The 13,735-nt window shown below is 39.3% G+C and overlaps 1 protein-coding gene across 1 annotated transcript in view; it reads left to right on the plus strand.

The window, feature by feature from the left end:
- LTK (leukocyte receptor tyrosine kinase) overlaps positions 1–13,735 on the plus strand; it is a 167,976-nt gene that overhangs the window by 77,538 nt on the left and 76,703 nt on the right. Inside the window, exon 5 of the mRNA XM_089523151.1 lies at positions 9,247–9,386. Coding sequence (XP_089379277.1) covers positions 9,247–9,386 — 140 coding nt within the window. The remainder of the gene's footprint in view (positions 1–9,246; positions 9,387–13,735) is intronic.

Raw genomic sequence — 13,735 nt, forward strand, 5'->3', positions numbered from 1 at the left:
GTCCTACATGGTTTAGAGGCTCCCCACCTTGATTTGGGTTGACTGTTTTTTCATATCTTTTCATAGGCAAGACTCATAGTGTAGCAGAAATCAATGAGACTAGAGACCTCGGAGATTCAAGGAAAGTGAGTTTATTTAGTTACACCAGTGGGCTCTGTAAGAAATAGCTTTCAAAAATTTGCAGCAGTTTCAGGAACAGTTTATGCATTCTGAGTATTTTTATAAAAAACACACAAATCGCTAACTTAGTTTCACAATGTTCAGCAAGCAAGTTGCTTACTGTACAGGAATTGTTATGGAACATAGAAAAATGTGTATAGAACAGGACATTAGAAAGTTGGATGTTCATAAGTCTTGACGAAAGATGGGCAAAAGAGAACTTTATTATTATTGCTTTTGCAGAGTCTCAAGTAGCTATCTAGTCTGTCCCTGAATGGTAGTCATAGGCGCAATCATTTAAAAATGCATGTTGATGGAGATAAGCATTTGACTACTTCAATCGGTAGAGTGAGCACTCCTGTTAGGCAGCAAGGCAAAGGAAGTTGCTGGAGCATACCCTCTAACATTTCATGGATGAAAACTGGGATATGTATGGCCAAGCAATTTCAGTGTGGTCAAGATGGCAAAAGTTATATATTAGGAAGTACACAAAAGCAAGAAGAGGTAGTAGGTAGCGGTAAAGAGAGTAGTAGAGACAGCAGTAGTTTGCTTTTGACTGAGCCTACTGGAAGGACAAGATTCTAACCCTTTATCTCATCTCCCTTAACTGAGTTAATAAAGTACAAACTACTTCAGCACTTTACACACATTTTGTAATGGAAGTAGGGTTGCCATAATTCTCTACTATAAACCGGGACAAAATGTAGGACAAAATTTAGACCAAAATACAGTCTGCTAGGTTTACAATAGAAACAAAGAAGTGGCAGTACAATGGAAAAAACTGAGACTCGGGTTGCTGGGAACCCATGTATGAGACCCTTGCTGGCACTTTCCTGCATTATAGAGTAAGTATGATTATAAAGAGTACATACACATCTCTCAGAAGCATAATGAGAAGTGCCAGAATGTTTTGTGTGGTCATTGTTAGTATGGACTGGTGAAGAAAATGGTCTTTGACCTTTGGTGCTATGAGCTTTAATTTATTCACTCACTAAGGCAAAGTTGTTGAGGGCTTTTAACCTTAGGATGGGGACAGGACCCTTGAAGACATGAGTGCCCCCATATGCATGCTAGATCTGTACCCTTCCTGGCTCTTAAAACATCTATTATTTATTTATACCCTGCCTTCCTCCTCTGAAGATGAGAGTTCAAATTTCTGCTCTGCCATAGAAAGCTACCAGGTCACCTTGGGCAAGTCACATTCTCACAGCTTCAGAAGAAGGCAAAGGCAAACCCCCTCTGAACAAATCTTGCCAAGAAAAGCCTATGATATTGTTTAATAGGTTTTTTTAGCAGTTGGACAGTGGGTCCTTGGTATCCACTGTGGTTTGGTTCCAGGACTCCCCATGGATACCAAAACTTGTGGGTGTTCACATCTTATTATATACAATGTAGTAAAATGATGTCCATTATAGAAAATGACAAAATCAAGGTTTGCTTTTTGTAATTTATTTATATATATATTTAAATATTTTCAAACCATGGATGGTTGAATCCATGGATAAAGAATCCATGGATACAGAGAGCCGATTGTAATGTACAATTTAGCCAACCTCTATTTTAAATTTTATAAGTCATCTTGGATTCCTTGGTGAGAGAAAGGCAGGGTATATATCTGATAAATAATAGCCACAAGTACAATTTATTTATATTTTTACCTGCCCTTTAATCATTTCCAATTTTGTCATGGTTTTTTTCTTGGAAAAGGAAAAACCCTGGATTTAACTAATGTTGCAGTTTTGACAAATGGTAAGAGACAAAAAGAGCACATATGGCTTCTAATGTTATCAAACAACCCATGGAGAACGGTAGTATGGCCAGCTGCATTGCCAAAGAGCAATTTGGAATTGATAGTATAACTTTGAGAGTAGTGTCTCACTATGTCTGACATTTGATCTTTACATATCCATAGCCATCACTGTATTAGAAAAAAAAAGTTAAAATTTGTAGAGGATGTGGGTTTTTTTTTGGGGGGGTGGCACAATATGGGGTGGGAATGAACATGCAAATCATGATTAAACAAGATTCTCATTGTTCAGATCTTAAGCTTTTTTTTGGTCTTGTTTTCACCTCAGCTGGTGATAAGTTCACATGATCATCCATACATATTTACATAAATTTCCCTTAATTTATTTTTGTATTCAGTTTTGCTTAATATCTGGATTTTTAAAGCATTTTCACACAACATTCATATCATTGTGTATTATTTTTAGTAATATATATACATGCAGCATGTATGTGTAGGTCATGTGTTTTCACCAATATGCACATTTTGCATGTAGGCCTTCTTGGAAAATGGTGAATATCAAACTATAACTGTGTTTCAGCTCATGTATTGGTTCAAGAAGTGCAATTTAGGAATGTTTGTATTAAAATGTATACCAAACACATTTCTCCTTCAACTCCAAAGGTGGTCCAGTTGCTGCCGAACTACAATACTCTCAATATTCCTAACTACCGTACTTACATTTTATTCAAGTTTGAACTTCGCTTACTGAGCCAAACTCAGTTTGGGAATAGACCTGTTTTTCTTTACATAGCAGCTTTAATGTCTGTATTTAAACGTGGAATAATACTGCCTAATTTAACAAGATGTTTCCTCCTGACGTAAAATCAATAGTAAAGGCATTGCCATGCTGTGTTTTTCTGAATTACAGTTGTACAATCCATCTTCTAGTGTGTATACAAAGGGCTTTGTTCAGGGTTCCATTAAGGAAATTAAATTGGCTCTGAAGAGTTCCTGTTTGGGCCAGTCATAGAAGGTTTTTTGTTTTTTTAATGAAACTGGAGTGAAATTGCTGCATTTAAATCTAGCAATTTACAGTTTGCCAGAATCCAACTACAATGATGAATACCTAACCAAAGCTCCATGGTAGTGATAGGTTGTTCTCACATTCATTTTTGGAAATGCAAAGCTTCTTCCTACTCTTTCACATTCTGGATGCTGTGCAAGAAAGATTACATTGTAGAGAAAAAATGCATTAGTATAAGCTGCTAGGGCTGACGAAATGTAGTGCTGTGATCATACATCAGACATAATGTACTTGTGATTAAATCTGAAAGACTGCTAGGATGCTCTGCTGTAATTTACAATAGTTGCAATGTAGAATCACTCAGTGCCACAGGTTTCTGGTTGCTTTGACGCACTATACCACAAGGAAGTCAATGATGAGTCAGAGCTAGTGGGCTGGACAGTGTGCAGAAGCAAAAAAAGGTGCTCATCTTTCAGCACTGGAACATCTTGGATGTGTATGTAATGGCTAAATATATATTTAAACTTTGATTAAAACACAAATAATACAATGGGACAGCTAAAAAGACAAATCATGCCCGAATTCTCCCTAGAAGTCAGGATGACTAAACTATGACTGTCGTGCTTTGGCCATATCATGAGAAATCATGACTGACTAGAAAAGACAATAATTTTTGAGAAGGTAGAAGGCAGTTAGAATAGAGGAAGACTGCATAACAGATGGATAGACTCAGTCAAGGAAACCATAGGTCTGAGTCTGCCAAGATCTGAGCAGGGCTGTTGAGAACAGGGTCACTTGGAGGTTTCTCATTCATGGGGTCACCATAAGTCAAAGTCAACTTGACAGCAGCTAATAAAGCAAAACACAACATAAAAAACATTGAAATACAGTGAGATGATTTTAAAAAAAGCTGATGTGATATTATTGTTTATTTCTATGCCTCCTTTAAGCCAAACATCTCCAAAGATGTTGGGAAGGCATATAAATAAACAATTCAAATAGAGCAAAATACAATAAAATACAATGACAAATTTAAGGTAGTGATATTGCAGTACATATTTAAAACCAACACACACTCCCCACTCCCCTAGGTCCAACCACATCTATAGTCTTTCCTCAAACAAACCCCAGGAAGCAACAATGCTAAAAGGCAGCCAGGACAACTCATCCCTAAGCATTTTATAATGTTCCACAAGTGATAATACACATCTCTTCCCTGCAGCACCACCTCTTAATTTTTCATAAGCAAAGAGGTTATGTAAATATATAGGCTTAAATCCAGACTCTAGTCCCAATGAGAAAAGAAACACTGAATCATATGATAAATGATAAGGCAACTCTTATTTAAATAATGAGTCTAGGCCATTAATTCAATTAGTGTACTCTAATTAAGACTAGCAGTTGGATATAGGACTTTGGGTTATATCCAACAAGTGTCCTTTCTGGTCATGGAAGAACCTTGATCAACCAGAGGCTTCAGTGAATGGAAGGATGGGAGAGAGGCGACTTTTGTTGATTTTTACAAGGCTCAGTGTTTTCATCAAATCTGCTCCAAGTAGCCATCCTTTGGAACAACATGTAATGTAGTAAGAGGGCTGCAGAGCAAGTCTGTACAGTTTTCCTCACCTCCTTCAGATCATGGAAGCTGCACACCTGACAGACCTGTACTGGACAATTTTGAACTTCGCACTCTCAAAAAAGGTTGAAATAAGTAGAGGTGGCATAAGACACATTACTTCTTATTAGCTTTGTAGCAGCTAGAGGTTGAACCCTGGAATAGCTTGTCTTCATGTGATGTACAGATACTTGTGTGAGCTTCTCTCGGATGAGAGGACTTGGGGTTCGTTTTGCACAACACAGTTACCACACCATGACTCCAGTTAACTGCCATAACTGCATCCTATGGAATCTTGGAGTTTATAGTTTGATAAGGTACTAGAGGAACTACCTGGCTATTAATTCTAATATCTATCTAAATTCCAAATCCCAAGGTTCTATAGAATGTGGCCATAACAGATAAAGTGGAATCATAGCACTCTAACTGTGCAGTGTGTAAGGGCCCTTGGTTTCAGAACCAGTTCCAAAAATAAAACCTCTTTAAAATCCAGTGTACCTGACACAGTGTCTTGTCACCCAGGAGTTAAGTAAGAGGTGATAGAAGATATAAGAGGGAGTGGTATTGGTCAAACCTGCCTTCAAGACAGTTGGTCACTGTCACGGATCAATCTAGCCTTGTCTTGTGAGGGGAATGAAACTGGCCAAAAGTGAGTATGCAGTACTCTGGCCACTTACTCCTTACTCCACCAAAAGAAGGGGAGTTTTCAATGTGTGTCTAAAAGTAAAAACTGTTGAAGCATTTTTGATATCAGAAGGAAGTGCCCCAGTCTCCATACTTTTATTATGGACATTTTAGCTGCAGCCATTAGGTTTAATATGTACTCTGTCTTCCATGTTTTTAAAAAGTAGAAGCAGATGGCTCCCAAGTGCTAAACCTATTTTGAGGGGTACCTTGGATATCTCATTTATTTTCTGGGCTCCCCCGTTGACAGAGGAGGCAGCAGTTCGCACTGCTTTTATAACCATCCAATGTGTCTGGAGTTGTTGGCTGCTTTTAAACCAGAGGCAGCCTCCAAAAAGAAACTCTGCAAGTTTAAATGGAGGAAATACAGACAGGCCAAAATAAAGCTGCTTCAGGTCCCTTTGGAGGTATGCTGTTTAAATGATGCATGCGTCCTAAGAGGCTGAAAGCCATACCAAAGCCACTCTCCAGTCTTAAGGATGGGAGCACAGCTTTGACACAGTTTCTGGCCTCTTAAGATGTGTGTGTCATTTAAGCAGCAAACCTCCAAAGTGAACCCAAAGCAGCTTTATTTTGGCCTGTCTGTACGGGTCCCTTTATTAACCTGTCTACTACAAGATCTTTTGAGATCTGGCAGGATTGGCTTTATTGGGAGATGAGAGGGTTGGACTTGGACTTTTTAATTTTAACTCTGTATGTTTTAAAAATTTTATATTTGTAATTTTGATATTTTTATGATTTTAATTGTACAATGTTAACTTATATTTATATATGTTCGCCACCTTGGGTCCCATTTTGGGAGAAAGGTGGGATAAAAATAAAACAAACAAACAAATAAACAAGATCTTTAGGGTAAACATTTCTTTCAGTCCAACCATCTCAACAGGTCCATTTGGTGGATACAGGGAAGAGAATTTTCTTGATGGCTGAGTTCTACCTTTGGAGCTCCCTCCCTTTTTATGGGGGCCAGGATAGCTCCCTCCTCATTGTCCTTCTGCCCTCAAGTGAAGGACCGTACAGACAGGCCAAAATAAAGCTGCTTCGGGTCAGTTTGGAGATATGCTGTTTAAATGATGCATGTGTCCTTAGGACTGGAGTATGGCTTTGGCACAGCTTCCGGACTCTTGGGATTCATGCATCATTTAAACAGCATATGTTCAAAGTGACCTGAAGCAGCTTTATTTTGGCCTTTCTGTATGGGGCCAGCGCCAACAGGCTTTTAGGAATTGACTGTACAGTAATGGGATTTTTTGGTGTGATATTTTGTTGACTTTTGTCTTCTTTTAATGGGTTTAAATGGTTTTAATTCTATAGACTGCTTAATTGTACTTTAATAATATATCTATAGTGTGGCATACTGGTTAGTGTTAGACTAAGGAGTTTATCACACAGGGGAAATCCCATGTAAAAATGGGGGTTTAAATTGGAAAAAAAAAAAAAGCAAAAGTGGGTTGATTTTTACATGGAGTAATTCATAGAATCATAGAATCGTAGAGTTGGAAGAGACCGCAAGGGCCATCCAGTCCAACCCCCTGCCATGCAGGAAATCCAAATCAAAGCATCCCTGACAGATGGCCATCCAGCCTCTGTTTAAAGACCTCCAAGGAAGGAGACTCTATCACCCTCCGAGGGAGTGCATTCCACTGTAGTGTTAACCTGAATGGAAAGTGGAGGAAAAGTAGACAAAAGCCGCTCCTTTTTACTTTTAGAAAATCTCAAAAGTAAAAAGGAGTGCCTTTTGTTTACTTTCTTTTTGGGGTTTAACAACGACATGTGTGAAAATCAACCCATTTTGAGGTTTTTTTTTCTACCTTTTAAATCCCTTTTTTGCATGTGATTCCCCCCATGTGATAAATTCCTAAGACTCTGGAGACTAGGGTTTGAATCCTGCTTGGCCATGAAAACCTCTGGGTCACCTTGGGCAAGTCACACTCTCTAAGCTTCAGCCTCTGAACAACTCTCTCCAAGAGTTTTTTTTATTGATGTTTACCTATTCATTTTAATTTGTATTTGTTTAAATCTTTGTAAGCCCCTTTGAGTCCTAGCATTGGGGGGGGGGGGGGGGAAGCAGGTTATAAATGAATAAATAAAAAGGCATCTATTTTTACTAATACTTGATTTGGTTGGTTTTCTCCTTTTTTGGGTACTATTAAAGCAGTTCAGACCAAATACAGTAGCTAAAATGGTTACCTCTGGGAGGATTTGCTACAATCAACATTTTTACTAACTCTTTACCTGATTTGCAAATTTCTAAACATTCAGAACTTGTAATTTTAAGAATCTGAATCTGGGAAAAATCAAAATTCAAAGACCTTCTTACCACTGAGGTCTTTGAATACTTAAGACTCTGGGTTTGATTTCCAGTGAATACGGCCATGATAATACTGACTTCATGTTATCACTTCTTTCACAAATAAGCGAGAAATTATTATTATTGTTGTTGTTGTTGTTGTTGTTGTTTATTTATAAAACGCTGTAAATTTATACAGCGCTGTACATACAATCTTTTAGTCAGACGGTTCCCTGCCCTCAGGCTTACAATCTAAAAGACACGAAACAAAAGGAGAAGGGAGTGGTGGTGGGCAATAGGATCAGGTCCAGCAGATCTTCTCCACCTCCGAGACCTGGACCAAGGCAGATGGACTGGAGGAAGGGCTTGGCTTCTTAATGGATGGTTAAAAGGAGGCTTCCTGGGTCAGAGAGGGGCTCGCCTCTGGGAACGCTTCTCTAAACAATATAGTTTTTAACTCAGTTTTGAAACTGGGTAGAGAAGTGATGAGGTGTACATGTGGGGGAAGAAGGTTCCAGGAGTAAGGGGCAGCAAACGAGAAGGGACTAATTCGGGAGTGGGGCAGTGGTAGTCCTACACTGTGACAGGAGACCTTGACTACCAGAGCGGAGGGTGCGAGTAGGAATGTAAGGAGAAAGAAGGTCAGATAAGTAAGGAGGGGCCAATCCATGGAGGGATTTCAGCTCACTTAATTCCTTTTGGAAAAAAGCACTAACTTTTGTAAATGTTTTTCTCTTTAAGATGTAAAAAAACTGATTATTTTTTTTAAGATAGCAAAACTGATTTTACCATTTCTACCATTGGCGGTTTCCAGACCGCCCCTTTGGGGCAGCCTGTACCTTCCCCTTTCCCTGACGGATCGGGGCCTCAGCTGCCACAGCAGCAGCCCTGAGGCCCCGATCCGCCGCTTTTCCAGGCCTTGGGGAAGTGTCAAAAGGCCGCTTCCCCACGGCCTGGAAAGGTTTGTCCTTGAGGCTTCAAGCCCCAAGGACACCCCGACAGCGATGGGGAAAGGGAGAAAGGGGCCGCTTGGTGTCACTGCACAGCTGTGTAAAGGCTGTGCCAGCGACACAAACCTAGGAAGGAGCTCCAAAATGGAGCTCCTTCCGCGGCGCCAGGACGTCACGTCCACGCCGCTCCATTTGCAGGCAGCGCGGCTGTGATGTCATCATGGTGGTGCCCATATGGACAGGGCGCCATCATTTTCTACATACTCTGTACATACTAGGGTTGTGGGCATCTAAAAGAGATGCCCCCAGGCAACCCTAGTACATACGGAGTACGTACGAAATGGCCTGTTTGTACAGGACCATTATGTGCCTTCTGAAATCTCCCAGTATATTGTGGTAGCTTTAAGAGTGTATAAACTTTAATGCAGAAAACCCTAAACTCACATCTCACCATGCAAACCACTATTTGTGACATATTATACCCTATCTGGTGCAGTAGAGATAATAATACTGGATGAATATAATAACACTAACCAATATTGCTGAAATAATCAAGATAAAATGTGTGAAATATTTCTTGTTACAAATATAAACAATTCAAAGATATAGCTATGTTAGTTTGTAGAATTACTATGTAGGGAGATCTTATGTCATCTTTGAGACTAAATGAAAGACAGAAGTTGGCAGTATATGAATTAAATATAAGCAGTGTGAAACAAGATATGTGTGATATGGGTAATGTTTGTATAGATGTGAAATACTGCCAAGAATAACAACTTGTTTGATTTTTTGCAGGGTGAAATGGAAAGTACTGATAGGTTCAATTGGAAAAATGGAAAGGCCCTTTGAGATCATGTTGCTGTATTCAGGCTGTAGAGAAAAGAGTGCTGGAATTTTGGCACTGGGCTCATTGCATCTCAGAAACTGCTTTCATGGTATGTCTGAATATACCTATTCAGTTCACAAAATTCAGGAGAGTTTTTCTTGTTTGTGTCTGTGTGTGTTTGAAATTTTTGCAAAAATTGCACTTTCTTAATAAGGAGCTTATCACTTGGCTTTTAAATTTGGCTTACCTCTGTCTGGTTTAAAACTTAATTTGGGTGGCATCCTGATGTTATCAGAAGGTTTTTGATGCCCAAATACAGCCCGGGTGCATCCCCGCTTCCAGGAATGCTCTGTTCAGCTCTTTTCGGATCTGGGAGTTTTCCGGCTTAACAAAATGGCTACCGTAGTGCTCCTGGAAGTGGGGATGGATCTGGGCTGTATTCAGGTGACAAATTTGGCAGCAAAAACCTTCTGATAACATCAGGATGCCACCCGATTAAACTTTAAGGCAGATATAGGTATGCCAAATTTAAAAGCCAAGAAGCTCCTTAAGACTCCCAAAATTCAGGAAGGAAAACTAGTAGCAGCAGTTTACTTGGTTTTTGATGGGGTATCTCATTGAAAGAGGAGAAATTTGAGAATAATGTTTACATCTGTGCATCAAAATAAACTGTCATGTTGCTAAAGTGTTATTGCTAAATAGTTTTTAAAAATTAAAGTATTTGATTTCAGGGAAAAAACCTGTGGCTGGCATTCTGCTCAGTATTTTCATAAGCTGCAATAATTGGGATTCACATGTATGGCCATTCTACTATTGCAACAACCAAATGCTTCTCTCAAACCTTTCTTTGACACCAGACAGCTCCCTTAATAGAAGGAGTTCATAAATTCTGCAAAATGAGACACTGAGGGTCCAGCTCTTCTTGGCAACAAGGTATGATGAGACAAGCTGCGGAAAGAAGGGTCTTTGCCTCAGCTGCTTGTGGCATCACACATTGCTGCCAAGAGATGGGCTGGATGTGTCATCATGCAGTGCTCTCCAACACATTGGAAATCCTTCTGTCACCGGGGCTGTCTGGTTTCAAAGCTAGATTTTTGTGGATATCATTAGGAGACAGAGCTATCATGACAAATCTCTGTTATCATAGCTATATCTCCAAATGTGGAATCTTGGCCAATATAAACATATAGAATGAGACACAATGGGATTGTTATTCAACAGAACCTGTTCTCTCAGTGGCTGGAGCATTATTTCCCTATAATTCCCACACATACCTCTTCAAAACCTGCAACAGAGGACTGCATAATATCCAGTACAGAGTTTCTGGCAGAGTGTGGGGCTACAGGGTGGAGAGGACAGGGCAAAAATACCAGTGCAATAGCAAAGATGAACTAGTCTAATGTTAGATTTAGACCACTTGTTGTTGTTGTTGTGTTTAATTCAAGTCATATTATTATTATTATTATTATTATTATTATTATTATTTCTGACTTATGAAGACCTTATCACAGAGTTTTCTTGGCAAGATTTGTTCAGAGGAAGTTGGCCATTGCCTTCCCCCTGAGACTGAGAGCATGTGACTTGCTCAAGGTCACCCAGTGGGTTTTCATGGAAGGATTTGAACCCTGGTCTCCAAAGTCATAATCCAATGCTCAAACCACTACACCATGCTAGCTCTATGTAAACACTGCACATATTTACCTTCTTAAATTCAATCCTTATTTAATTCAGTCCAGTACAGATCAGCTTAATCAAGCTGTTTTGGTTAGGTCTAAAATGGCATTAAATTTTTAAATCAATGATTTTATATTAACTATTTCTCATAAGTATAGGGACAACAGACAGTTTTAGTAGGGCTTTGAATAAATACTTTTGTTTTCAGAATATCATAAATATATTTCTGACTTTATTAGCAGTTTGAGAAATATTTGTCCTTAACTGTTTCAATCTCCATTTCCAGTTTTCTCCGTGTGTTTTCTTTATTATTCTTGTGGCTTAGATGTTTTAAATCTTTATGCTAGAGGAAATATTTAGTGAAATATATATAAAACAGAAAGGGAAGTTGAGTGATTTAAGACAGACTTAATGATTTATCAATAGCACTGAAAAATGGAGTATATGCATTTGTGAATGCAAAGAAATATAGTGACAGGATGAAGGAAGAACAGGAAAAGCAGACAATAAATTTTCCTTACTGATAACCCAACTGCCAACCCTCAGGAAATCTAATGCTGGAAGGCACCATTAAATGCACCACCTGCAAAGGTCACCTGCTGGTTTTTGAGGAACTGAGCTTGTCAGGCTTATTTACTTGTCTTCTTAACCTTAAATAATATGATGTCTCTTGGAAAGAATGTCTTCCCTTTCTGCACATGAATTTTAATGGCTACATGACAGACTTTAAACTATGGAAATGAATGATATGCAACTTTGTCAACACTGTATAGTCGAAGGATTTCATGGCCAGCATCCATAGATTTTTGTGGGGTTTTCAGGCTATTTGGCCATATCCTAGAAGAGTTTATTCCTGACGTTTCACCACCATCTGGCATATGGCAGCCCGACTGGTCACTGACACATACAGGGCCAGTCATATAACACCAGTGCTTAAAGATCTTCACTGGCTGCCTATTCGCTTCCGGGCGCAATACAAGGTGTTGGTTATTACCTATAAAGCCCTAAATGGCTTGGGCCCAGGGTATCTAGAGGACCGCCTCTCTCCATACAATCCGCCCCGCACACTCAGATCATCTGGGCAGCAATTGTTAAGAGCTCCAGAGGTCAGATTAGTTTCTACCTCCAGAAGGGCCTTTACCACCTCGGCCCCCAACCTCTGGAACTTGCTTCCTGCCGAGCTCTGCTCGGCCACCTCCCTAGCCCAATTTAAGAAGGGGCTGAAGACATATTTCTTCGAGCAGGCCTACCCCTGACTCTCACCCCAGAATACTCTCCCCCCTCTTCCCCCTTCGTCAGAATTGCTGAGCTGGCATGAGTTTGTTTTGTTTTTATTGTATTGTTTTTAATGTATTTTAATTGTATTGATTGTTCCTGTTGTACACCGCCCTGATTTCAAGAAGGGCAGTATAGAAATAAACTTTTAATAATAATAAAATCTGTGACTGTCATCTTCAGAGATTTGACCACCTATGGATCACCAGACCCCACATAATTCAATGGTGGCACCTGCATGCAGATGCATTAACACATCTGTGTGCATGTCACTGCCATTGAATAATACAGGGTGTGACTGTGCATTTTTTGCCACCTGCAGAGTGGCCTGGAACTAAACCTGCACACATGAGAAGGGTCCCCTGTATGTTCTTAGTTAGATTTGAGATATTAGAACAATATCTAATATGTAGGAAGATTTGTGCCTGTATGCCATTTCTTCTATGTCTGGTTACTCAGGTTGGGATTCACTGGGATTCACACTACACAATTATAGTGCTGTGATTTCACTTTAACTGCCATGGCTTCATCCTATGGAATCCTGGAATTTGCAGTTTAAGGAGGAGGTATTTAGAATTCTCATCGAGAAGCCCCTAATGCCTCACCAAATGAAAAATCCCATAGGATGAAGCCATGGAAGTTAAAGTGGAATCCTAGCACTATAATTGTGCAGAGTGAAGAAGCCCACTGACTATGTGCTTCTCTACACAATTAAAATACTCCACATTCCAGCTGCATGAAATGTAATCCAGCCACATGCAAGTCCCAGGAATTCAGTTTTTGGGGGGAGGGGGACTCCTTAAACACTACAGGAAAGGCTTTGCATATTGACAGGAGTAGTAATTTTTCACACAAAAATCCTATACAAATCCTCTCCCACTAAAACAAGGCAATTTTTGTCCAACAAAAAAAAACTTACACAACAAGAATCTCGTGCAGAAAGCAGCACTTTTGCATAACAAACATTTTGCACAAAAAGAAATTATGTGCAAAATCCAGCAATTTCCCCCCCAAAATAAGTACATGGCTTTGTTGTGCAAGATTGCCACTTTCTGTGATATACTTTTGTTGTACAAGACGTTTGTTGTGCAAGATTTTTCTGATTTAAGAGTTCTGTTTTTTTGTGTACAAAAAAAATGCCACATGGCTGCCAGGCAACCGTGTATTGTTTTGTTTTGTTTTTGCACAAATCCTGTAATTCTCATGCAAAAAAAACCACATCTATTTCTGTGCAGAATAATTTTCCAAAACCCTTCAGAAATTGTTTTTTTCCGTAGTGGGGAGAAAACTGTGGAAATTATTTATTCACACTTGCAAGAATGAATTAAGTCAAATATTAACATCCTTACTATGTGACAGATTGATTACTATCAATAGAGCTTTCAATTAATTCTTTTCAGTCCTTTTCACATTTGGTATAGAACCAGAGGATGACAAGAATATAAAATGTGTTTTTTTCACTGTACACAGACCAGGTGTGCCTGGTAGTATTGCAGATAGATTTATTCC

This window comes from Sceloporus occidentalis, unplaced genomic scaffold (assembly GCF_023333645.1).
Source record: "Sceloporus occidentalis isolate IW3139 unplaced genomic scaffold, rSceOcc1.0.p SCAF_4, whole genome shotgun sequence".
Classification (NCBI taxonomy): domain Eukaryota; kingdom Metazoa; phylum Chordata; class Lepidosauria; order Squamata; family Phrynosomatidae; genus Sceloporus; species Sceloporus occidentalis.